Source organism: Amblyomma americanum, chromosome 8 (genome assembly GCF_052857255.1).
Source record: "Amblyomma americanum isolate KBUSLIRL-KWMA chromosome 8, ASM5285725v1, whole genome shotgun sequence".
Classification (NCBI taxonomy): Eukaryota; Metazoa; Arthropoda; class Arachnida; order Ixodida; family Ixodidae; genus Amblyomma; species Amblyomma americanum.
In genome coordinates this window covers 89,781,528-89,806,254 of record NC_135504.1, presented here as the reverse complement: position 1 = coordinate 89,806,254, position 24,727 = coordinate 89,781,528, and the positions used below count along the sequence as shown (strand labels likewise).

At 45.3% G+C, this 24,727-nt stretch overlaps 1 protein-coding gene across 1 annotated transcript in view; it reads left to right on the top strand.

The window, feature by feature from the left end:
- The window catches only part of LOC144102598 (phospholipid-transporting ATPase ABCA3-like), a 94,548-nt gene that overhangs the window by 17,920 nt on the left and 51,901 nt on the right, over positions 1–24,727 (top strand). The window contains exons 6-14 of the mRNA XM_077635826.1: positions 368–496; positions 3,061–3,178; positions 3,904–4,040; positions 6,609–6,764; positions 8,934–9,144; positions 13,926–14,178; positions 16,765–16,823; positions 18,565–19,000; positions 20,897–21,369. Coding sequence (XP_077491952.1) covers positions 368–496; positions 3,061–3,178; positions 3,904–4,040; positions 6,609–6,764; positions 8,934–9,144; positions 13,926–14,178; positions 16,765–16,823; positions 18,565–19,000; positions 20,897–21,369 — 1,972 coding nt within the window. The remainder of the gene's footprint in view (positions 1–367; positions 497–3,060; positions 3,179–3,903; positions 4,041–6,608; positions 6,765–8,933; positions 9,145–13,925; positions 14,179–16,764; positions 16,824–18,564; positions 19,001–20,896; positions 21,370–24,727) is intronic.

The window sequence follows — 24,727 nt, the reverse complement described above, 5'->3', positions numbered from 1 at the left end:
CCGTTATTCCCCTATGCCCCTAACCGATAAGTTCACTCTGTTCAAAAAGCCTCTAATAATTAATAACAAGGCATACGGCTAAAACGCGATGCGAAGCACCGACTGTCCTGGAAAAGGGCGGGTCGTATGTAAAATATTGTTATAGGCATCATATTAGGGCATACCTAGTAAGGAGCCGAATGATACAGCCGGAAATTTATGCATCTATTAATTTCTCCAAGATATAAGAATCAACATTGGATCTCCTGATTATGGCGCCACGCCTCTGCGTAAAAAGCTTACCGCGATGACAAACCTTGAGAAATGCAAAGCTAGTTTATTCACTCAGAAGGCTTAGTAACTCCACGAAGATTCTGGTTTTGTGCAGCCGGGCTACTGGAGGCCAAGCCCTGCAATGCCTGTCGGAGAAGGGCCCGCATCCGAGGAGCCCCACCCGGACCGTTTTGAAGAGCCGCCAGCGGGAGAGCCTGCCGCAGACGTCCGTCACCTCACCGTGGTAAGGGGAATACGGTATACGTCGTGAACGATGTTTCGGCATGCTTCGTAGCATCCCCTAATTTAGTCAGAATAAAAAGTGGCAGTTAGGTCTTTAACCACCTAAGTCGCACATTTGTTTACGCTAATAGAACCAAAGCGGTCATTTAATACCCTTGCTGCCATCTATCGGCCAACCAAAAAAAATGTTTTGAACGAGGCCTACTCTCCCCAAAACTAGACGCAGAGTGCCAGAAAACTTAGGAGAAGCTGGACTCGTCAGGAGCCCGAAATGACAGTCGGCTTATTACGAACCTGACTCGTCCAAGTCCACTTGGGGGTTTAAGCTGCCAAGCTTGAGCAGTTTTGTCGGCAAGGCTGCTTTTCCATGACACTAAAGTGGCACTAAGAATCCTTCATCAAATTTTACTTCTTAGTGAACATCAACTCAAGTTAGTTTCTGTGAGCGTCGAAGATCGTTGAGCAGCAAAGGGCGAATTTATCGCTGACATAATTGATCCCAAAAATGGATTTTTTCTTCCCGCCATTGGGTTCAGACTCGTCACCTCAATACGTAAAAATAATCCGTTATGACCACTATGAATGACTCTGCAGTCCTGCCTGAATGGTCTGCGGCAAGGTCTAATGTAGAGAGGTCACCTCACTTTGCTACCGAAAACAATCTGTAGTGACAACAATGTCGTTTCCGTATTTGACCTTTCCCTTCTCCCATCCTCTCTTTTCTATAAAACCAGACGCTGAGTGACTAGAAATAAATAAAAGCACATCATTCTGCGGCAAAAAATGGCCACGTACTACTGGACTGATGATTTTCACTATAGCTCTCGTCCAGTTTTTTGTTGTACAATTCATTTATATCTACGGCTTGTTTATGTACAAACATTATGACAAGTATTGTTCTTTCGTTGCTCTGGTGATTGCTGTAAATATGACATACCCTTTATTTAAGCCAATGTAGTTTTTGTAATGCGCTTTTCTGTGTTTTTATTTCCTTTCTTTTCTACAATATACCGCCCACTCCTGCCTAGGGCCTTGCGGGAATGCTGGCATTGTTGGCGAAATAAAATAAATAAGCCAATCAGTGGCTTATGGCCATCTTGGTCACACAGCCCTGTGGCTTGCGTGATTAGTGTGCTCGAGTTGGGGTCAACAGCTTATTTTCCCACGAATTTTGCCCTACACCAGCTGTACACAAAGCCAAGAGAAAGCAGTACCCTTTGGGAAACAGGCGGGCTCCCGTAGAAAAGCTGGATCCTGAAAGTTCGATTTTGTACGCTCATGTATGTGGGGAAATGCGACCTCGTCAGGCTGTACCCCCTATTGTCACAGTTTTCTTTTTGTCTATGAAAGAAGTAAAGCTGAAACCTCAACCACTCAAAGCGACTGAAGGCAATAATGCTGCAACTGTTCGGGACCTCTACACACAAACCAATATCACTGAACTTGAAAAGGTAGAACGCATCTCGGTAAGATTTATCTGTAACGCATATAACTGGTGCACATCCCCACCCTTGCTCTTTCTTGATGCAAACTTGGAAATCCTGGCTTCAAGGCGTTACCATGAACGGAAAAAGCTTTTTCACGACTAGTTAGCAATTAATGAAACACTTTACATCGATACCGCCAACCCGCGTGCAACACGTTTCTATCACCCTAAAAAAGTAAAGAATATACCTGCAAAAGTAATATTTTCAAAGAATCATTCTTTTCAAGAACGGCTCGCCAGTGGAATGCCTTATCTGCTGATGTGCAATGTGCAAATGTATAATTATTCTCTCGCGCGCTGCCCCGAATATCGAAGTGTGTTTGCCGTATTGTTACTTCCCTTTATTTTCCTGGTTCAGACAGTGGAGTCATGTTGCATTGCCTTTATTCTAATTTATCATGTTGTTTCCTTCGCCCAGCAATATGTCCTTTGCTTTACAATTAGCTTACAGCTCGCTGGTGTCTGCTGATTTGTCTTAGGCATCTGTTGCGATCCCCTTCATGAAATGCTCTTGATGCTATGCAGGTCGTGTACGCCTACTCCTGATTACAGCCTGGCACTCAGGCTGGCAGTATTCTTCTCAATAAAATAAATAAAGAAAAACATAAAATTTCAAATAAATAAAAAATTTAGTGTCTGCCAATTTTATTCCTTAGCTTTCAGTTTGTTGCTGCCGACGCGTGGGATTGTGAGTAAAGACTAACAAACTCAAAGCACGAATAATTCTTAATGCTCTTACTGTGTTTGGAGAAGTTGCCCCTTGTATGTCTGTAACTGATAGCTTGCCCACTCTGTCGTTCAGTGTTCTTAGCCGTTGCATGGAGTCTTCTAGCACACGTAAGGTGTGCTATGTTGACGACACGAATTTTCTATAAAGTGACTCCTCATGGGAGTCGCTGTTTCGTGAAGGTGGTGCGCGTTCTTGAAATCAATGTTCGATAACGCCGCAGCATAGCCGTAGTGCGGTGACTGTTGATTTTTTGACGCTTTCGAGCCGTGCCATGTGCTTAATTAAGACAATTTTTGTTGAGCGAGTTTTTTTTCGGACTGAAGCATAGCCTTGCTTTGATTTCTCCCAGGTGTTCGGGAGCCACAGAGCTCTGGATGACGTGAACGTGAAGATCTACGCTTCCCAGGTGACAGTACTGCTCGGACACAACGGCGCCGGCAAGACGACACTCATGAGGACACTCACAGGTGGGCGCTGCTGCTGTCATCTTGGTGACGTCTCTGTTACAAACGTGGACGTTAGTCGTAACGATCAACCTTTACGACGCGACGTTAACGTTAGTCGTAGCGATCACAGCTCTTGAAAAGCTCATCGAGGACTTTTAGACATTGAACAGTTGTATTCTACTGACGCTATTTTTGACAGCAAAAACGTTTGTTCCATAATCATTAGATATGAACCAAATAAAAACTCATGGAAATATTACACGCTTTAGCATAGCTCGTACCGCTATCGCTTCCGCTTGCCGCGTACAGAGCCCCTCAACTTTGCATATAGAGATCTCCCCAGAGGGCGCCAGATGGCGCCACGTTCCTGCGAACAGCGCGCTAGCCTACCGGTTGGGACCATTCAGCGCGTGCTCAGGGCCGTGCTCAGTGGTTATTCACGTTACGTGGTAAGCAATAGCGGTAGCGATATGCACTATACTAAAGGTACTATTTCTGTGGTGTAGGCCAAAAAATACGGACAAGAATGAGCACTGAAAAGCCTAGGCGTTCGCTTCGCTGGAAAAGAATGAGTTGCCTGCGTGGAGGTGGCGATGATGCACATGCACTATTAGCTGTTGCATTGTTCCTTTCTGGTTGCTTCATTGTAGCACAGTTTACTGCGTATTTCGATACTCAGCACAAAATTCATAACGGTCTCAAATATTTCGCATGGTCTGCTCTTGTTTTATGCTCCGTACCTTCAGGTCTTCAGAAACCTACATCCGGGTTCGTCAACATTGGCGGCGACGTACATGGGATAAACACTACCGCCTTCTGCCAGCAGAGCGATGTGCATTTTCCAGACCTTACTGTCAACGAGCACATCATCTATTATGGTCACGTGGGTAGCGGAATGTGATGAACATTCCGTTTATTGTGCGATACTGTAAAAGACAAAAACATATTTCCTGAATTCGCCATGACTTGAAGAAGTGCAACTTCCTTGCATTTCATTTTCGTAGCCTTTTAATTGACGGTTTATATGCACATATAATTACACATTGTTTCTTAGCCCTGTACTCAAGAACAAAACTTATCCTAATAGTCAAGCGGATACAGATTCAACAGTGAGACACTCAAATTATCATTCTTTCTGCAGACCACCTGAGTTTTGAATTGTAGCGACGTAGCATAGTGGGGGAATTGGTATGCCATCTTGAAATAACGATCCCGCGCAACTAAACGAAGGACCAGGGTCATCTCTTATGCGCATTTTTCCTTTTCCTGGTTCTTCGTTTTCGTTGCACTGTTTGGTCTTTTCAAGGGTTTGGAGTGTGCTGGAAAACTGTGCTGTCAGCTGCACGTGTTCACTTATTTACCTTTATACATTTATCAGCACACATTTAGGTGCCTTTTGGCACAACTTTTCAGCACAGAATGGAAGTCAATGGTGTAGTTTGGAATTTTTCTTTCTCTTATTTATACTCTTTGTAATGTTTTCTAGAGGCATTCCAAAAAGCCTAGCACTGCATTTAGCTACCAAAAGATCCTCCTTTCTTTCTTTATTTAGCCTCGAGATAACAAACTGCACACTTCTCTTTTGTTCCTTTCGTGTAACAGCTTTTGGCTTGAGGCCGGAGCCATGTCTTTAGAGTAAATAAGAGACAAATTGTGAAAAAATTGGGTTGCATGCTCACAACAAAACCATAACTGAAACTGTTCAAGGCGAGTGCGCTGGATATTTGCTGTGCTGTTGAAAGAGGAGAGTTCAGCTTTTCATGAAGAGCGCTTACCGAAGGCGGGTGAATGCGTATTCATCGATAAGTTCTTCAGGTATTACTGCAGAGAAACATTTGATGGCGGACTCAAAGGAGGAGATAAATACTTCAAAACAAAGTGATACGTATATGAGAAATTAGAATGGGATAATAAGTACACAGACGATATACGCAGAGTAAATTCGATCGCCGTGAAGACCACAGTGGGTAAGTAGAAAATTTAAAGTGAAATCAGAAAACAACAGGTATTTTGTTGCTATTAAGGAGGCAGTACTCTAATGTTTATATTAAGGTGGATTTAGACGACTGACCGCGGACGTGTTCTGGCCCGCGGACTAGCCGTCAAGTGGGGCCTAGCTTCCGGATTACCAGGTCCGCGGACCGAATCGTGCGACAAATACGAGGACATTTTTTGTGGCGCCAGACCATGCACATATTAGCCTACTCGCACGCGCCAAGTCTGGCAACTATACCACACTCTTTTTCCGGCAGTCGAATCACTATTGGTATCGTTCTGCGCACCCCGGCGAAACCTAAGAGATGCGACACAGCGAAAGCAGTCTTGTGTCCACCGTCGAGATGCCACCGTGGTCGGACGACGCCACGTTTTTCTTTTTAGCTTCAGTACAGCGGTTCCCGACGTTGACGGACAGCAGCCTGCACGATCACCACCGATTCCCCGAGAAAGATTACTGTGGCAAAATATTTGCAACCAAATTTCGCAGCTTTGGCGTCAGAGTGCACTACGAGATGGCGCGAGCGTCGTCGCAGTTCGCGCTCCACTTGGCGGTCGTTTCACTCCAGCTCGTGCACTGTGAATTATGCCGTAAGGTACCCGGCCTATATCGTTAATTATGTATAACATCTTTGCACGTTGTTAAATGCGTTAACGTGCACTCTTCCTTCTGGAACGCTTTGTTTGCCTGAAGTTCGTAGCATAATTCTTCTGCTGCAAACCAAGCAGGCTGTTCAGTGTTTCAGACAAGCGGCCACTCTTTGCCGCAACTCTGCCGCAAATCAGGCCGGCTGCACTGCACGCAAGAATATGCATGACTTGCAGCGTTTAATATCAGTTGATAATCGTCTTCAACTCATTAAAGGCATATCGTGGATAAACAACACGATTAATACGTGGTAGAATAACGATAAGGGTTCATCTTAAGTTAAGGACAGCGCAGCGAGGTATGGGAAAAAAAGATAGGTGCAACGTTAAGAGATTGGAAGCGGACCGAGTGGGTGAGGGAATAAACGCAGGTTAATGACATGTCAGTCGAAATCGAGAGGAAGAAATGGACTTGGCCAGGGCATGTAATGCGAAGGCAAAATAACCGCTGGTCCTTAAGGGTTACGGAGTGGAATCCAAGAGAAAGCAGGCGTAGCAGGGGGCGGCAGGAAGTTAGGTGGGCGGATGAGGTTAAGAAGTTTGCGGAGATAGCGTAGCCGCAGTTGTGAAACGACAGGGTTGTTTGGAGAGACATGGGAGAGGCCTTTACCCCGCAGACGGCGTAGTCAAGCTAGTGACGACGATTATGAAAACGCGATACGTAATGTACAATATGAAGTCTTGTAGTTTTGCACCTTAATTGTAAAAATTCTTCGTTGGCGCGAATTTCTTGGCTGAAGTACGCGCTTTAAGTTCTCTACAAAACGCAGCTTTCTGCATAATCTACATACACGCGTCCTCCTGGCAGCTTCAAGGCCGAGGCGGCACCGAGCTGACCAGGGTCATGACCGAAACGCTCGAAGCTGTGAAGCTCACCGACAAGGCGCATTGCTTCCCCGACCAGCTGTCCGGTGGCATGAAGAGGCGCCTCAGCATGTGCATCGCGCTCGTCGCCAAGGCCAAGGTGCAGCGCAACGCGGCGGCTACCTGCACTCACAGAGCAGTCTCATTAAGATTCTCGTCCGCCCTGCACTGTTGGGAAGGAATACACATGCTGTTCCCTTTTTGCGGAGACTTTAGTGGGTTTTTTTTAACAAAGCAAGAAAATTGCACAAATGAACGACAGAACAAATTTTTCATTTTAAAGCTATGCGTAACGACCAAGAAGATTCACAATGCTTTGGGTATCTTTCTTATTTTTCTATATGAAATGTGGGAAAGCATAGAGATTCCAAAGCGGTGACATGTCACATTACCGTCTTTGCTTAATGCGGAATTCCTTATTAAGAGAACTAAAAAAATTTGCCTACAAAACTGGCTGCACGCACTCCTAGATCGAGAGCTAGGGGTCAAGTGTATAGGATTTTTGTCAATTCAAAGTGAGCAAGGGTAGGGCAAGCCTGAGGGTACTTAGCCAAGGTTTCAACAAGAGAACTTGCCTTCGTCTGGGCAATGTGTTCATAAATAGCAGGGGTTAAATAGGTCCTTCACTCGAGTGAAGGACTCATTTGAACCGCGGCAATGATTAACGCTTTGCTGAGACGAAGACAAGTCCTCTTTTTCAAGCGTTGGATAAGCACTCCGAGGCTCACAATTCCCATGTGCACTTTGTGTGATACGGATTTCTTGCAAATCTGTGTAGATTGAAGGAGCAGCCCAGACATAGCTGTAAATTTTTTTCATTGTGAGAACTATGTCCGAGCCTTATACTGTGCGCGGGTAAATGCTACATTTACTCTCTTTCTCATTTTTGTATTCCGCGGTCTTGCTATTTTTGGTATTTCGAATTTTTATGGCTGCAGAATGTTTTATGTCGCTGTGAGGCAGTCACGTCCAAATGGGCACACATAGAAACGGTGTACAAATAATCAGTCATTAAATACGAGTCCCTTTTGCGCAATGTTATTTATTTTATCCAACAGATTTTTAACTTTGGTGCTAAAATAACGTAATTTGATCATGAGTGCGAACTGGTATTTCTCTTTTATATTGCATTTAGGTGCACATATCTTCTTCGCTACGCCCTCAATTTGCGCTAGTCTCGTCTCAGTCTAAATATGGCTACGTACTTTTGCACTGCTTCTCTATTTGGTGACGAAATATCACCAATTTAAGGGAACCTAGAAGATTATCCGGTGACATCTCGAACCCTACCAGCACACCTTTCAAGGTTCGGTGTTTTATTCTGAAAGTGAATAAAAGGGAGGGCTCAGTCGCTGAATCAGATGCTCCTTTACAACCAGCGAAACAGAGCAGGCCTATCCGGATCGACCGTTAAAACACAAATTCACCTGCAGGGAGCAAGAAATCTCAGGATGGCGGAAAAAAAATAGCCATACTCTAAGAACGAACCCCAGACACACACTTATGACAAGCACAGCTATCTTGCATGATAATTAGTTTGTTTACAGGCAAATAACTGAAATCAAAGCAAAGTGTGACAAAGAGTACAAGCTTACTGCGAAGGTTAGTTGCCTTTCCCCGTCTTCAGGCACAAGCCTGAGCTATGATTTCGCTTGGGCGATACATATCCCTTAAGAAAGTGCAGTGTCATCAGTAAACTCAATCGACCTCAGGTCCCTGATATTTTATCGGCGGCGAAGTGATTATACGAACTGTATTTTAACTCTGACCCTAGTTAATTATATCAGTGTCTGCAAGCCATCAACAGATTGTGGTACTCTTGGTAGTGAACCAGTGAATATAAAGGCCTGCGGCAGCCTCTCCTCGCCTCGAATAAGGTTTACGCCACAGTCTTTCAGCCGGGGTGTTAGGAATGAGTTTTCTTTTCCTAGGGTAATGCCTGTATCAGGTTATACCACGTGAGTTTGAATGGGCGGATTTCTGTAATCAATGACTACATTGCGAGAAAAAATTTAAAAGCGCCAGAATATGCACTGAGCCTGTCTACTTCCGCTTTCCACCAAACATTCGTCCACATCTCAGCTGCAGTAAAAAGGCGGGATGTCTGTTTAATTTGTCGTATTTTACTTGCTACATTGTTTAACCATCTGTTAAAGCGAAAAGGTCTACTCTGATCCAAGCGATCATTTCATCTGCTTTCTTAAAATCCGGCTCAACGCTTGTAATGGCCACTCTGTGCACTTTTCTTAGCGTCCACTTAACTTCACAGGTTTTGATTTTCGATGAGCCGACGACCGGAATGGATCCCGAGACGCGGCGAAGTATTTGGGACCTGATCAGCAGCCTCCGCAGCAGTTCCACCATCCTGCTGTCGACGCATGACATGGAAGAAGCCGAGGTCTTGGCGGACCGTATTATCATCATGTCCACTGGCAAGGTCCTGGGTGCTGGCTCCACAGCTTTTCTGAAGAATGCCTGTGGTGCGTATTGGCGCACTTCGCTAGCACCCTCGACGAATTAGGTGAACGCGTACCGCAGTGGCTATTAAAGCGAGAACTTGACTCTTCTCTCTACAACTTACAAGGTCAAGTTTTGTGCGCGTTTGATATTGAGCCGGCGGAGCGGAGGTGTGGCAAGTGACGTCATAACACGTGACTTGCTGTACCAGGGGACTACAAGGGCGGGGGGGGTAAAACAGTCAGTCGCTCAGTCTCGCCATGGATGAGGTGCTTGCCGGGCCGACTACGGCGCCAAACGATTCGTAACCATGCTTAACAGAGTTTCCCTGGTAGCACTAGGTTTAACAAGCGCAAAAACTCTGCTAGCTAGTTTCTTCTCTAATTTCCAATTCCATGGTGCATTTTGTCAAAGTGGACTGTAAAGGCAAATCAAGTGTTGCGATTCCAGAATGATATATTGTCCTGTGTGCTCTAAATGAAGGGGAAAAATTAGTGAGCTGTGGGCATAAACACTAAAACAATGGTCACCTGAAAAGAAAACGAAAACTATGTCGTTGTCTAAGAGCTCGTGAGAGATGTTGCAGTCGCGCAGAACAGCGTAGTCTTTTGAAATGGAAAGGAAAAGTCTCTGAATGGAATTGTTCTGTCATTACTTAACATTAACCTGTAACGATGTGGTTTCCAGTCGGTGTAGTGTTGTGGACAAAAGGTTCTCATTCTAAGCACCAGGCCTCGAGGTGTTGACAGCCGTACAAACATCGCTGTTTTCTGTCTTACAGGCATCGTTACTAATGCAGGGAACAGATGCATTGGTCGTACGGGAATACTGCTCATTAGCACGCATTCAACCGCAGCCTTGCGGCTACAAACTAAAGCTTCGTAGTTGAGGAAAAAGCTTCATTTTGTAGCCGCAAGGCCGCGCATGGGTGTATGCTAATCAGTAGAGCTACGAACTCCGTTATTAAAATTTACTCCACGCTGCAGAACTCCCCAAAACATGGAACTAACCCTATTACCACTCTGAGAAGTTGGCCAGTTCATTATCGCCCTATCATATGGTAGCCGTCCTGGTTAGATTAATTAGCCGAGTGAGCAAGCGATTACGACAGAGGCGGGTCACATGTCCGGGGATGCTGCGGGTGCGATAGGGGAGGAAGAGCGAGAATACGACGCTTGCGTAGTTGGTCGTAGCTCTGGCATTGGGCGATGACGCCAAAAACGGCTGCTGGACTTCTGCGTCTGGAACGCGTCGTCATCAATGACCCTCAGAATGTGGTCGATCTTGGCTCGCTCGGCCGTCGAAGCGTCACACGCTTCCACAGTTCCCCAACATCTTCGATATAATTGGCGAAATTCTCACCAGGCAGCTGCGCCCGAGCACGCAGGCGTTGCTCAGCGCGTAGCTTGCACACCGCAGGCCAGCCGAATTCGTCGGCGAAACTCCGCTTGAAGGCGGACTACGATGTTATGTCGGCCTCGTGGTTCCGTAAGAGGTTCACAACGTCCCTAAGGTAGAAGATGGCGTTGTTTAGTTTGAGACCTTCGCGATATTTCTTGTGGGCATTAACCAGCTAGTATGAGGTCAACCAGTCCTCGACGTCATGGTCTCTGGTACAGCTGAATACAGCAGCATCGCGCTGGCGCAAAGCTCCCGCGCAGACGCCGGTCGGTGGCGGAGGGGCAGGACTGGGGCTGGAATCCTCAGGCATGGTCGCGATCGGCAGCGTAAGGATTCGAAGCTGCAGGTCGTCAGCCAATCCGCACATCATCAAGTGAAAGGGGGTTTGAGCACAAATAAAACAGCGGATGGAATTCACGGCGGACAGAACGGCGCGCAGCGCAGCAGACAGACAGTCCGACCGAAGCCATCTTCTTCTTATTCTTAAAACGTAGTACATACCCACACGGGGGACTTACCATGGTGTAGTGCATAAACAAGAAAATTCTCATAGCAGATTGCGACAAAATATTAGCGCCAAGCGAGAATTTTGAAAAATGTATTGATGAAAAACGACAGATGAATATTTAAGTTAGATAACAGACAGGATTCTGGTGAACAAAGAAGAGGTCGAAGAATTTTAAAAGGGCTAGCAAATTAACTTGCCAGTTGCAATTATGTAATCATGGAGAATCCCACAAGTTGAACCCGATGCAAATCATCTGGCGCTCGCACTGAACGGATAACAACAGTGGCAGATTTAACGGGAGCACTAACGTGGAGAGAGGGACCTCCAGGTAAATCTCTCTGAAGTGCGAACTCGTGTGCGCGGCGGTGCTTCATCTTTCTCAGTCATCTTTCTAGGCGGCATAAGGTGTGGCCTGGCATGGTTCGATACACCTATTAAGGGCTGAATTCGCACATTGCACCGACACACGAAAACTGGCTGAGTTCCTGCGCATCAAGCGATCGATCGTAGTGAAATCCACTTTCGTATGCTAATCTGCAATCGTGCACCTAGCCGTATCTATGTATCCACTTTTTTACACAATTAAAAAAGATGACTTCTGATTGTTTTTGATTGCTATCACAGCCAGGGTATATATATATATATATATATATATATATATATATATATATATATATATATATATATATATATATATATATATATATATATATATATATATATATATATATATATATATATTAAATACCTGTGTTTAATACACGAAGATCGAGGTAGAAAGGGGAGAGGATAGTAACAGTCGTTTCTATTCCTTTTATGCCTATGTCTTCGTCTATTTGGTGCACACTCATTTCGCACCAACTAGCCTTTGGAGAAGTCTTCAGCCTATGTAGCATGTGATATTTTCTCACCTTGATAACAAGCGTGTCCAATAGTCCATTCGATATTTTTGCACTTTGTATATTCGTAAGGCCAACGTTTTTTTCTGTGCAGTCGAAAAAACGCACTCGTGTCTGTCAATGGTGGACTACCGCAACAATTCGCGCACCTGTCCATTTTTCAGTTCATCCTGATCTGCGGACCACTGCTCTTTGCAAGCCTTCCACAGCGGCGCCTATTTCTCACCTCGTTCCTTAGCTCCTCTTCCACTCTTTACTTTACTGCGGATTTCAGGTATACACCGCTTCTGCGCTTCTTGCGAACTTCTGGCCTGCACGATAGGCTGTGACTTTAACGAACGCTGACTTTTCATAGCGACTCTCCTTTCTCTTTCATTTTTATCCGCTCACCCCGTTCTCCCTCCGTGTAGGGTGGCAAACCGATTATTCTTCCGGTTAACCTCCCTGCCTTTCCTCCTCCTCCTCCTCCTCCTCCTCAGGCATACACACATTGGTGCAGGTACCGCTACTTTCGTTCCCTTTTAGTTTTTAGGTAGCTGCCGCTCGTTTCATCTGTCTTGGCCTCCAATCTGTAAGACTTGCAACTTAGTGCGGAAAAAGAACTTGCCGCGCCAGCCTGCAGCGTTTTTTTTCCTTACTCTCTCCTCTGCTACTTTCATTAATGCAGGAGCTCTCCTTGCGTACATATTGATTTTACACTAATACATCTTCCCCTTCTTGTTCTTCTGAGGCCTTAGTAGAGAACCGTATCTCTATCTGCCCGTGCACTAAAACGATGGTCGTCCAGAATTAGAGTTTTTTTTTTACCTGCTGTTATCATATTCCGGAAGAAACACCCAAGAAAGTCCCGCACATATTCCATCGAAGCTGCACAACATGAACTGGAGGACACGTTGGCCAGACATGTTTTGTACAGGTAGGGCAACAGCGCAAAGCCACGAGGATAACAACACGAGACAGCGCTGTCTCGTCCCTTCTCTTCCATTGACCTCGTGCCGTTACGCTGTTGCACTGCAAAACAATCAAAGCTGTTTCAACCTCTGCCAAAAAAAAAAAGCAACGAGGAAACATGCGTTGTGCCATCCTACCTGCGTGGTCTTGTTTGCACTCGGCCCTGTGCATAATTAATCGTGCGTACAGTGCTCCCTTACAAAAAGATAGGCGGTATTTTCTAATCAAAATATCGCCTTAAGCAAGTTGGTTCATGCTTGAAACGTAAGTTCCAGGCGCAGAAAATACGAAAAAATAAACAATCAAGGCAGGACGCCTGCTGTCCCCTCCTGACGCGAAGTGTTCTATCGTCGGCGTAATTTTTAGCTCAGGTCACTTATGTTTCAGGCTATTTACTACCTGCCTTCCTGGACCTGCGATTCTTATATCCTGCACGGAAAGCGCAGGCAGCGAAAACTATGAATTTAGTCGTTTAGCGCAATCAGGTGGCATTCAATTTTGCGAATGTTAAAAAAAAATTATAGGGGTTTAACCGTTCTTACATCCAAGATTGGGCGATAACTGTATGACGATATATATCTTCGGATTCAACTCGTCGATCATATATGACTTGGCATTGTGCCATTAAGTTAAATTTTACTCACAGTTAACTGATTAACGGCAATTAAGACGTGTATTTGCTACAATGTAATTGTACTCGATATAAGCTATCAAGCGATGTATGACTCGACGTTGCAGCATAAACTTCAATTTTTAGTCACAATTAACTAATAATCGGTAATTGACCCCACCGGAACAGCGTAATCGATACCGATGCGCAATTAGTACAGCTAAACTGTACTCTGCATTAGATATCGAATGATATATCACTTCTGCGGCTATGGCTTGACTTTGAAGGTTTGACCTTGAGGATGGCTAAAGGTCAGAGTTTTGCACCGGACAAAGATGCTCGACTTTTGCGTTGAGTAGAGCTGTTGCTCTAGAAAGTATGATGGTGTGCACAAGAAGCACAGGGCGCATTGCTACTGTTGATATGCCGCTGCAGGCGTTGGCTACACAATCAACCTGAGCACGGTCCCCGAAAAATTTGTTGCGGAGCGCACGCTGGAAGTGGTGCAGAAGACAGCGCCGGAGGCCATCGTCAAAGACGTTAAACTGGGCAGCTTGACGATAGCGCTCCAGACCATCGAACACAGCGGCTTCGCCGACATGTTCCGCACATTGGAGGAGCAAGGCGAGGATCTGGGAATCGAGAGCTTCGGTGTCACCGTGGCTACGGTGGCGGACGTGTACATCAAGTAGGCTGACGTTGGTCTGTCTGAACTTTTCTGCTGCGAAGCCCATCGATAGCGTTCGGCAGTGCTTTAAGGCGAAAGCCTTTAATGGCTCATCGTTGTCCGTCCGCCCGTCCGCGAAATCTGCCACACTATGACGTCATCAGTGGCATAATTGCTATAACCTACACACTCATAGCCCTGAGTAAGTAATGGGTGATTATTAAATAGTTAACTAATCATCATTTGGTAATTAGTAAAAACAAACAACGAAATTTTAAAAAGAAATTATAATTCAAAATAAAGTAAGCACAAATAAAAATAAAAAATAAGATTTATCAAAGGTGAGAATAGAAAAATAAATGAAAACTTGCAAGAAAAATAAAAAGCACAAAAATAAAAATAAAAAACATAAAAAATTAAACGAAAATAAAAAGTAAAAACTACTATAGGCGCCGCGGACAAGCTCGGCGTTCTAAACAGTTTCATGATTTCGCATTCCAACTTAAGTGCCCTCAGAATTTATTTGTTTGCTTTGCATTTGCTGACACGTTTTGCAAGGTAAGAAATGACAGGTGCACGCCTCGCCATGTGCAAAGCAAGGTGCGGCCGGTTTTTAGTTTTACACCGCCAAATGCAAATGGAAAGAGCGCCTTTATGCGTCCGAAACTGGAAGTGGACCACATATACCGAACTCTTAAATTCATTCTCAGAATATCATTAAGTATACAGGAGATTATGACCAATGAAAGTTTACGAGCAGTCTGACAATTCGCTTCCTCTGAACAACACAATAAACGACTAGCAGTCGCAACAATGCGGTATCCTAGTGATCAGAGCATCCATTTTGCATGCGGAGGGTGCGGCGTTCGATCCCCGGCGCCGTCGGGTACCGTACACAGGTGAAACAATGGGACAGGCGTTCCTCTGGCCAGGTGCTAGGATTGTCGCGCGTGAAATGCCTGGTAAATAGGTCTCTGACCTCATTGTGCCTTGCATTGTCTATTTTAGCCACCGATTTCCCTGAACTAAAAAAAATTATTCATCCTCACCATCAAGACAACGAGATGGAGCGCATTCACAAGGCATGCGGACAGCTCTTCTCGAGAACAATTGAGGGAGAGGTCGGTGTGGCTGATGGGGGTTGCGTAGAGTTTCAATGTCATTATTGCTTGAATGAATTCGCACGCAAGCATCTTGCGATATTAATCTCAAATTCGGTATATGTCGACGAGTTGACGGTATATGTCGGCGTATTGAGTCTTGAAAGTATGCTAGCAGAAACATAATATTCAGGTTTTCTGAAAATAGGGTTAAATGCGGGTCGACTTTAATATGCCGAAAATGTCCACATAATTTGCGCAAGGGTCATATTGCTATATAGAAGTAAGATGTCACCAAGCAGAGGCGTATGAAGCATGGGAACACAATGTCTTCCTCTTATTCGCAGCATACCTCCTAGATGTATTAGCAGGATTCATTTAAGAAGTCGCATTAGGATATAAGCCACAATGTACTAACATCTTAGCTGGCGATTATAAATCCTTTGTAAATATTCCAGAGGATAAACGACTACGCATTCATGGAAACTTCGAGTAAATAGTCAAGTACACAATTGAATTCAAAGTTTTTCAAGATTACACTCAAAGGGTGAGTTCACTTTCGACGGGGGGCATAAAAGTTATTGAGAATATATGTAAAGCTAAGGCGACTAGGGAGCGCAGATCCAGATAATAAGAACGAAATTACTGCGCAAAAAAGATTGGGTAGTAGTGAATTGGAGAGGCACCATGCTGTTGTAAGTAACGACCAATAAAAGCCTGCAAGTAAATTACATCAGAATAGCAGCCTTCCTGTACTCATATATGGGGACGAAAAATGGGAGCTAACAAAGTCTTGACATTTGAAGTATAACAGCGCATCCTCTTATGTAGAAGAAAATGATGAAGGTAACACTAGAAAATCAGAGAGCAGCGTATAATTGATAACGACATCGAGTGAACATTATATAATGCAGCAAACTGCGAGCGCAAATGAATTTGGAAGGGGCACATAATGTGAAAAACTGATATACGATACGATTGTATTCTGCGGCGAAAGAATGCAAACCAAGGTAAAAAAAAACTATTCCGGGGGGGGGGGAGAATACTGTGGCTAAAGGTGCAACATAAAAACAAACAAACAACAACAAGCAAACCGCAGCTGAGAACTGGTGCAAGTAGGTGGAGGGAGATTGGTTCCTCTGAAATTAAATTTCTTGCAGCCCATTTCTCTCAAAAAAAAGGTTTGATATATGGTGTTTAACGTCCCAACGACTCAAGCTTTGAGGGGCACTGTTGTGGAGGGCTAGCTATAATTTCGACTGGCTGGGGCACTTTACTGTGCATTGACATCGTACACCACACAGGCCTCTAGCATTTCGCCCTCTTTGAAATGTGGCCGCTGCAGCCGGGATCGAGCCGGCGTGTTTCTTTCGGGTCAGCAGCCAAGCACCATAACCACTTAGTCTCCGTGGCGGCGTAACAAAACATAATGAGCCTTCTGCTGAAATTACAAGTCTCCGAAAGATGTTAATCACTCTTTCTAAATCCACGTTGTTTTTTTTTTCAGAATTAACAAACTTTGGACGGTGGTGGACAGTCAAGACACCGAGGGTAGTCCTGCTGAGAGTAAGTTTCGTTCCACCATGAAGTCCTTTTATCTGGGAGAAAATAGAGCTCCATGCCTCTATCTTATTTCTCTGCTGCGGTCATGTGAACTTCATAACAACCTTCCCAATACCGGAATGCTGTTGGCAGAAGAGAAAGTGCGCTTTTTTTCTTTTTTCAACGGCAGCTGTCCTCTTCATTTTTTGTATGTCACACAAAAAAAACGCTAAGTAAAATCTCCGTACTACAAGTACATTCAAGGTACATATGTGTTGACCTGTGTCGGTAGACGACTGCATTTTAAGGGCAAAGAGGTTACATTCGCTGGAAAGAGGCTTTATAAGGCAGAAAGAGTAAGCAAAAGTATCGCCACTCCCATCCGCCTCCGCAAACATACAGCAGTGCTTCAATGCGTCTGGTTCTTGGGGGGTCCCTCACGATGAATATCGCTGAAACTGGTCACGCGAAGTGCTCAGTGGTTGAAGCTTTCGCCTCTCACTTGCGCCATTTTTCTCAAAAGAAACCAGCCGACGCGGTTTGCTTCTGGGCAGGGCGCAGCCTTCGCTACGCCACCATGTTATGCGATGGGGACCGTCTCACGTTCAGTGACATTCAAGATGCTAAACTCAATTGCTTCATCATGTAGACAAGGAACACTGCACAAATCATGTGTGGGAATGTATGGGCACAGCGCTGCGTAACCTCATGCAGTGGCACAAGGGTGGAGGCAACTAAAACCTGGGTGGCAGGGGTTGACACACAGCCGAGTTAGTTGACAAGTTGGCTGTGTATTATCACCGAGCGCTAGTAGATGATGTGCATATCATGCAGATGATGTACATGCCATTCTGCGACCAGTGTTTCGAAGATGGTTCCTGATCACGTCCTCTGATTACTGCTCCAATAATACTTAGTGTCCCACTAGAGAGCAGTCTTGGCGCCGCTGCATGCTGCAAAAGCTAATGATGAGTCTAAGCTTAGAACAGCCTGCCATGCGACCTTGCTGAAGATCGTTTCCTTGTCCGTAATTGTGTGTCGGAAAAGAGCTTGCACTCTATACGCTTGAGGTTGATTCGCAAAGAGTGGAGCTTGCCTCGGTCATCTGTGGAAGGCGCTACATAACTATGGTGTGCTTTAATTCTGGCTGCAAGTACACAGCTGCAACAATTTTGCAAAAATAGGTCATGAGTTTGGTGTAACTGGCTCTTGATATTATCGTAAATCCATTTTCTAGACCATTAATTCCTCAAAGTGTGCAGTAGCATCGAGGTAAATGCGATAACTGCGAGAACAAATTTACTGAAAAGGTTGTCTTAATACCAAATGGACCCTTCCATTCATAAGTCTCCCATGGTGAAACAGTGGCTGAAATTTTTTTAAAGATTATATTTTCTTTACTCGACTTTCCGGTCATTTTAATCTTGGTGATATATGCAAATTGCTATATTGACATCTAGATGCCGTGAAACATTTTTTTTTTCATTTTTTTATAAGTGAAATCCTGGGTGTTCCAAAATTTCAGCAGCAATGTTTGTAAATATATTTTTGGCATTGCCGTCGATGCTTCTTTATCAGAAACAAAATCTGTTGGAAATTTCACTTAAACCGAGATACGTGCAATAATTACAAGGCAACATTTAAAAGACCAAAATTTGACATCTGTAAGCCTCAGTTTTTCCCATACCAAAGTTTGAGATCCTGTAACTTTTTAAACGCTGCGTTCCTGCAAGTCAGAGCCGCTTCGTGTCCCGATGATGCGCAGGTTCTCCGCCAGTGCAGACGACCTTGTGCTCTGGTGTCGCCACCTATCCCAGCTCAACACAGCGAGTACGTGGCCTGCTGACGAAGCGGTTCCTCTACTGGTCCCGCTCTCCTCTCTCCATCCTCATCAGCTGGCTCGGCACAGTGGCGCTTTTCGTCATCCACTGGGAGCCCATCCGAACTAGAACTTCGGAGCCGCCGCTCTCAGTGTCGAACCTGGAGCTGCAGAGCAGCGCTCACTTTCGCGGTGCCCACTGTTTCCTACAAGCTACACCAGCCACAGACTTCACGCGCCACTTCGAGGATCTCGCCAAAAGCGAGGGGCTCTCCGTCACTCCGATGACGAACGCCACGAAAGAACTGGTGGAATTCGCGCGCAGGGACTTTGCCTCGTACTACACGCACTACGCCTACGGTGTGTCCGACACCGGCACTGAGTGAGTGCTTCGCCGGTGGGATGCGAGCAGAGTGCGCAATGTTGCAACGCAAAATAGAGGACGTGAGATGAGGTGGAAGAGTATGCGAACCGACTGCTTACCCACAACCGCTTAATCACAAAAGAGAAGTGCCGCCATGTTGTCACTGCGCTGAAAAGATGTCTGAAAACAAAAGCTAGTTTCCAGTTAAACGCAAATGCGCTAAGCGAAATCCTTTTTCGCAGTATTACAAGTTAAAAAACCCTTTTCTCTTCGTGAAGGCAAAGTAGCAAAGTGATGAAATTAGAAAAGTTAATCAAACAGATAATAATTAGGAATCAATAATGGACAAAATGTTGATTGTTTTGATCATTATTGGCATCAGGATCAGTGCAATTAAAGGCGTTTGTCACAACAATTACTCTTACGTAACCTGAGCCAGGCAAACCGAATTCACTCGAAAATCACCGTCCTTCATCCTCAGTGTCTGTGGAGGTAAATTAATTATTCTAGCATATCGTGCTACGATGGCTACAATCACACCTCGAACCAATCAGCACTTTTGCACATACTAAACTCGGCTTTCGACTTCACCTTTATAACAAGACATACTATTGCACCTCATGGAAACCATACACTAAACAACCAGGTACACAAACACGCCACCAGATCAATACTGGCGCCAGACATACGGAAAGCCTTCGACAACGTCAGCCACGACCCCATCCTATCCACACTAGCAAGAAGCTGCAGCACGCATACATACAATTACGCATATGCATTTCCTTCTCAGCGCACGGCGACAATGACGTTGGAAGCGGTTACATCTCTTTATACACGTCTCCATACAAAATTACGGACCTAAGGAAAAATATCTTCCGCGCATCATAGACGCACAAATCATAGATTGGCGTATCACTTAACACATCACCGCTTCACGACAATAGAACTAACTAAAACTCAACACACTCGACCAAACGGCTGTCACGGCAGCGCTACACCTACCTCTACACGCTAACACCACCAAACTGCTACAGCGGGGGGAACACAAAAAAACGTAAAGGAAATAAGTGATGGCTATTTATCGATCAGCAACGCAGACTAAGAGAAACATCCGCTGGGCTCCACTTATTCAAAATGCTGGGTTACAAGCCACCAAATGCCTACGTGGCCCAGCTAACAACCCTCACTCCTCACCTACAATACAACCTACAAGTGAAACCACACCTTCGAAACATGAACCCAGATTACCGCAAATGTAGCAAGAAAGCGTCCATCCTACCTCGCAAAAATATACAACACAAAACATGCTATTTACGGATGCAGCACCGCATCCTGAAACAGCAACCACACACACAACCGCTTGCGTGGACGCCGGCGCTACCCCTGGAGCAGCAACCCTCAGAACCAGGAAGATCGCACAGGCAGAACTCCTGACCATATCTATGATTATGACATACATCTGCATCCTCCTGACTCCTGAACAGCATACGTGCTGCTCCATAAGGGTATCGCTCCTTCATCTTCAGCCCACATACTGTCCACTGCCAGCATCAAAGCAATTAATCACCATTATATGGGACCCTGGGCATGAAGGCATCCCTGCAAATGAGTGGTGGCATGCGTTTCCTCACTAACGTAGCATCCAGGCGCAAGTGGTAGACCTCCCCAACCCACAACCACAAGGGCACACGAAATGATCCCCTCGGCTAATGCACCGTCAAACAGTACTACAGGCAAAGCCCGTATCATATACCGTCCTCATCATTCTGCAAAACACTACTTACAAAACACACGCTGGCGACAACTTGGAACCAACTCATCCCCATCCCCTCAGTAATAAGGGAGTAATAAGGTTGTCCTTGTCGCGCTTTACGCACAGTATGTGTGAGGTTTCGCTGCTCTTCTACGGCGCAGGGTGGAAGGCTGGTACAACCAAGCGAGCCCCGTGTCACTCAATATTCTGTTGAACCACATTGACACGGCCTTGTTGCGCACTGGCTCTGACATGCCCAAGGCCCGCTTCACCACCAGCGTGTCCTTCCACAGCGGAGGGAAGATGGCACAGCACGTGAAGCTGCAGGGCGATGATGCCTCACCAGTGGAGCTCAAGAGACGGGAAGCCCTCTCCAAGATTGCTATCAACAGACAGTGGTGGCCTGGCCTGCTGCCTGGCATCTTGTGCTTGACGCTGTGCTGCATTGTCCACTACCCCGTCACGGAGTCTCTGAGCGGGATGCGCGAGCTGCAGCTCATGACAGGCGTCTCCGGCCCTCTCTACGTCGCCACTCACTTCCTATTTGATCTGCTCTTCCAATACCTGGTGCCCTTCGTCGCGTGTTTCGCCATCTATTCGTTCAGATATGCCGACCTGCAGGCCAGCACGATTGGTGAGTCATCGCTCTAAAGCATGCTCATGAACTGGTAAATGCACTGTTGTTCGAGGTGGAATAGATTTTGACTTCAGCAACATTCAGTCGGCCTCCAATGACACTATGTCGGGTGGGTCAAAGTACCTATGAGAATACTTGTGCAGCAAGCGTGCTGGTGAGTATTCGGCCTAGACTTAGAGCGACCTTTCTTTCACGATTTCGACCGTCAGCTTGGCTGACTCGCACTTTCGAATTTCGCCACTGACCAATCTGTGTGTTGTCCAAATTGACTAGGGAGCAGCGCTCACGGCAATGCAGTGTATTGCCTCATGCGCTGTAAGGCGCTGGAGCGCGTGCAGCTTAGGCAAGGTGGGTGATATATGCACGCTTTAGTGGTTAGTTTGCAAGAAACGTTAAATAAAAAAAATCGTGAAGTAAATTGCAAACCGGGGTGTTTCCCAGGCCTCAACTGTACAGTAAATGACATCCGGAAGTCTTTAATCCTAGATATATGCACTGCAATAGCGTTCCAGATCTAGTACACATGGTCTGGACCTGCCCGTCCTGCAACGACCCGATTAGAAATGTAGAATCCTGTGAGACTTTATTATTCAACCACGAAGCAAAATAGCAACGCTTAGCCATCAGTTTCGCCCTGACCGCCGCCGAGTCTCAAGAGGTTTAGGCTAAAGCCTTCTCCCTCGTCAGTTTGAACGGTGCGAATTAAGGTTATATATATATATATATATATATATATATATATATATATATATATATATATATATATATATATATATATATATATATATATATATATATATATATATATATATATATATATATATATATATATATATATATATATAGCTAGTTTGCATACCTACAGTGAAATAAATTTTGTGAAACCTGATTGTTATTAGCAGTTGTACGCAAACTTTCTTGTTGGGGGCCATACAAAAATAACTTCCGGCTCTAATAATTTTACAACAAAAAATCGCGAATATTGCTGAAATATAGAACATAGTGTTTTTAGTACAATAATGGGTCAAGAAGGAGTAAGATCTTGAGGCTGAAATTTTCTCTGAGCATTTATCTTTTTCCTGTAGCCGGAAAAAGTCGTACTTCTAGAACGCGAAAATGATTTTTAATTGGCCGATGAAAACATGTCGACAAATTCGAAGAAAGGTGAACTAAAAAAAACCCCCTCTCCGATCTTCTTTAAACTTTTCCTCGAATACCTACATAGATGACCGCCAGAGTGGTGTCCGCCTTAGGGTGCTTCGATGCGCGCGCGCGCATTGAGGCACCCTAGTCCGCCGTCGTTCATCACCACTGCATGAGCGGAGGTAGGGTGGCTAGGGAAGGGAGGTTTGTCTGCGGCAGCACGCGCAACCTAGGGAGCAGTACCGCGACCCTGAGTATTGAGGCGAAAGCCTTCAATGGCTCATTGATGTCCGTCCGTCGGTCCTCGAAATCTGTCACACTATAAGTTATGAATGGCATCATTGCTATAACCCATCTATTCTTAGCAATTACTAAGTAATGGATGATTAGTAATTAGTCATTCATTAGACAATATTTGGTGATGGGTAGAATAAAAATAAACGGAAAAAAAGATAACAAAGTTTAAATCTAGATTAAATGAAAAAACAAGAGAAAACAAAAAACCAACAAATCTCTAGGAAAAGAAACAAAAGTAGATAAAAAGTTTAAAATAAAGATAAAAAAATAAAAAACTGTAAAAATGCAGAAAAATTTAACGAAAGAAATGCTCAACTGCAGCAAAAAATGCAACGCCTACATGTGCCGTGGAAAATAACCCGCGTTCTGGAAAGTTCCATGCTTTCGCATTCCTGCACGTAAGCAGACTTAAGTGCACTCGGCATTTTTTTCTGACTCTGCAGTACCGGCGCCAGCTGCGACTGCGCGCTTCGCTTGTGAAATCCCCCCCTATCTCATGCCCCCAACCCCCACTCCAAGCAGTGCCCCACAAAAGGGTGGCAGAAGAGAAGTGTATCCCCTCCCCCTTCCCTCCGTTCTCCCAAGTAGTAGTACCAGCATATTATTATTACACCGTGAGTAGTTCTAACCGCACCCATGTGCTACCTCCTCGCCGTCCCGCCACGTTCCGCTCCATTGGCGGGCGGTGCTGTGAAATGTAACGTAGAAGGACTTGCTTGTAGGCCAGTTCCTAGGACATCGTGAGGAGCAAAACCGCAAAACAAGACGGGACTGATGCAGCCGTCAACACAGGGCGGTACTGACAACTTAACACAAGACGGGACTGAGCCTGCTGACGCTGAAAATGCTGCTGTAGGGAAGCGTCTGATGTACTGCACATCTTCTTTACGGCGCAGACCCATAAAGATGCTTCTCCATTCAGGGCGATTGTAACAAAGAGAGGAAGGTGGCACGGTCAAGGCAGGAGGTTTCTTGCAAGCCCATCTGAAAAAGCTAAAACCTGAAGACCCTTTCAAAATTGACGGATATAACCATTTACTTGAAGTACCGCCCTGTGTTGTCGCCTGCCTCAGTCCCGTCCTTTTTGCGACTTCGCTCCTCACGCTGTGAAACGTGCTAAACGCGGTAGATTGTACGCGTCGACCTTGCCAATCACAGCATGGTCTGCCTAGTATAAACCGTCTGCTATATAACACAGTACAAAATAGTCTCAGCCAGTTCTTTCTGAGGAAGAGCAATTTCACCGGTGGAAGTGCTTCTCTGCCGCTGCGGCTAAACGAGCTGCCCGACCAGAGGCTCAGCGACGGCAACGCCAGAATCTAGAGGTGCAGCGGCTAAACGCGCCGCCGCTAGTAGTAACTACCTACTTCTCGCTTACAGATCTCACCAAAGACGTCGTGCGCTACCTGCACCTCGCATTAAACGCACATCGATCCACTGGAATGTTAGTATATAGTGGAGGACTTCAACGTAGATGTAAAAACAAGCAAGAACATTGTACTAATATAAGCAAGAATCATACCCAGCAATTCTGGACAAAAGCATTTTTGAGCGGGAAAGAATTTAAGAACGCAATTTTTTTCATACATTGTAAGATTTCAATATTGTGTCACGCAAAGGTTGCTGAACCAAAAGGGCTAGGCACAGGCCGCAAGCAGTGAAGCAGTGTCCCAGCTGGAAGAGCACGCACGTCTCTCCCTTCATTGTCCTCAAGGTGCCGCACGGGGACACCTGGTGGCATTATTCCCCCTCCCCCCCCAAAAAAAGGAAGCTAAAACGTGGGCGCACTTGGAGCGAACCGAGTAAGCAAAAGAAGCGAACAAACGATCAAGGGCCGCCGAACGGCTGCAGACAAAAATAAACCAAAGAAAACGCGAAAGAGGCGCCCGTTACTGCGTAAAATAAGGCTTCATAC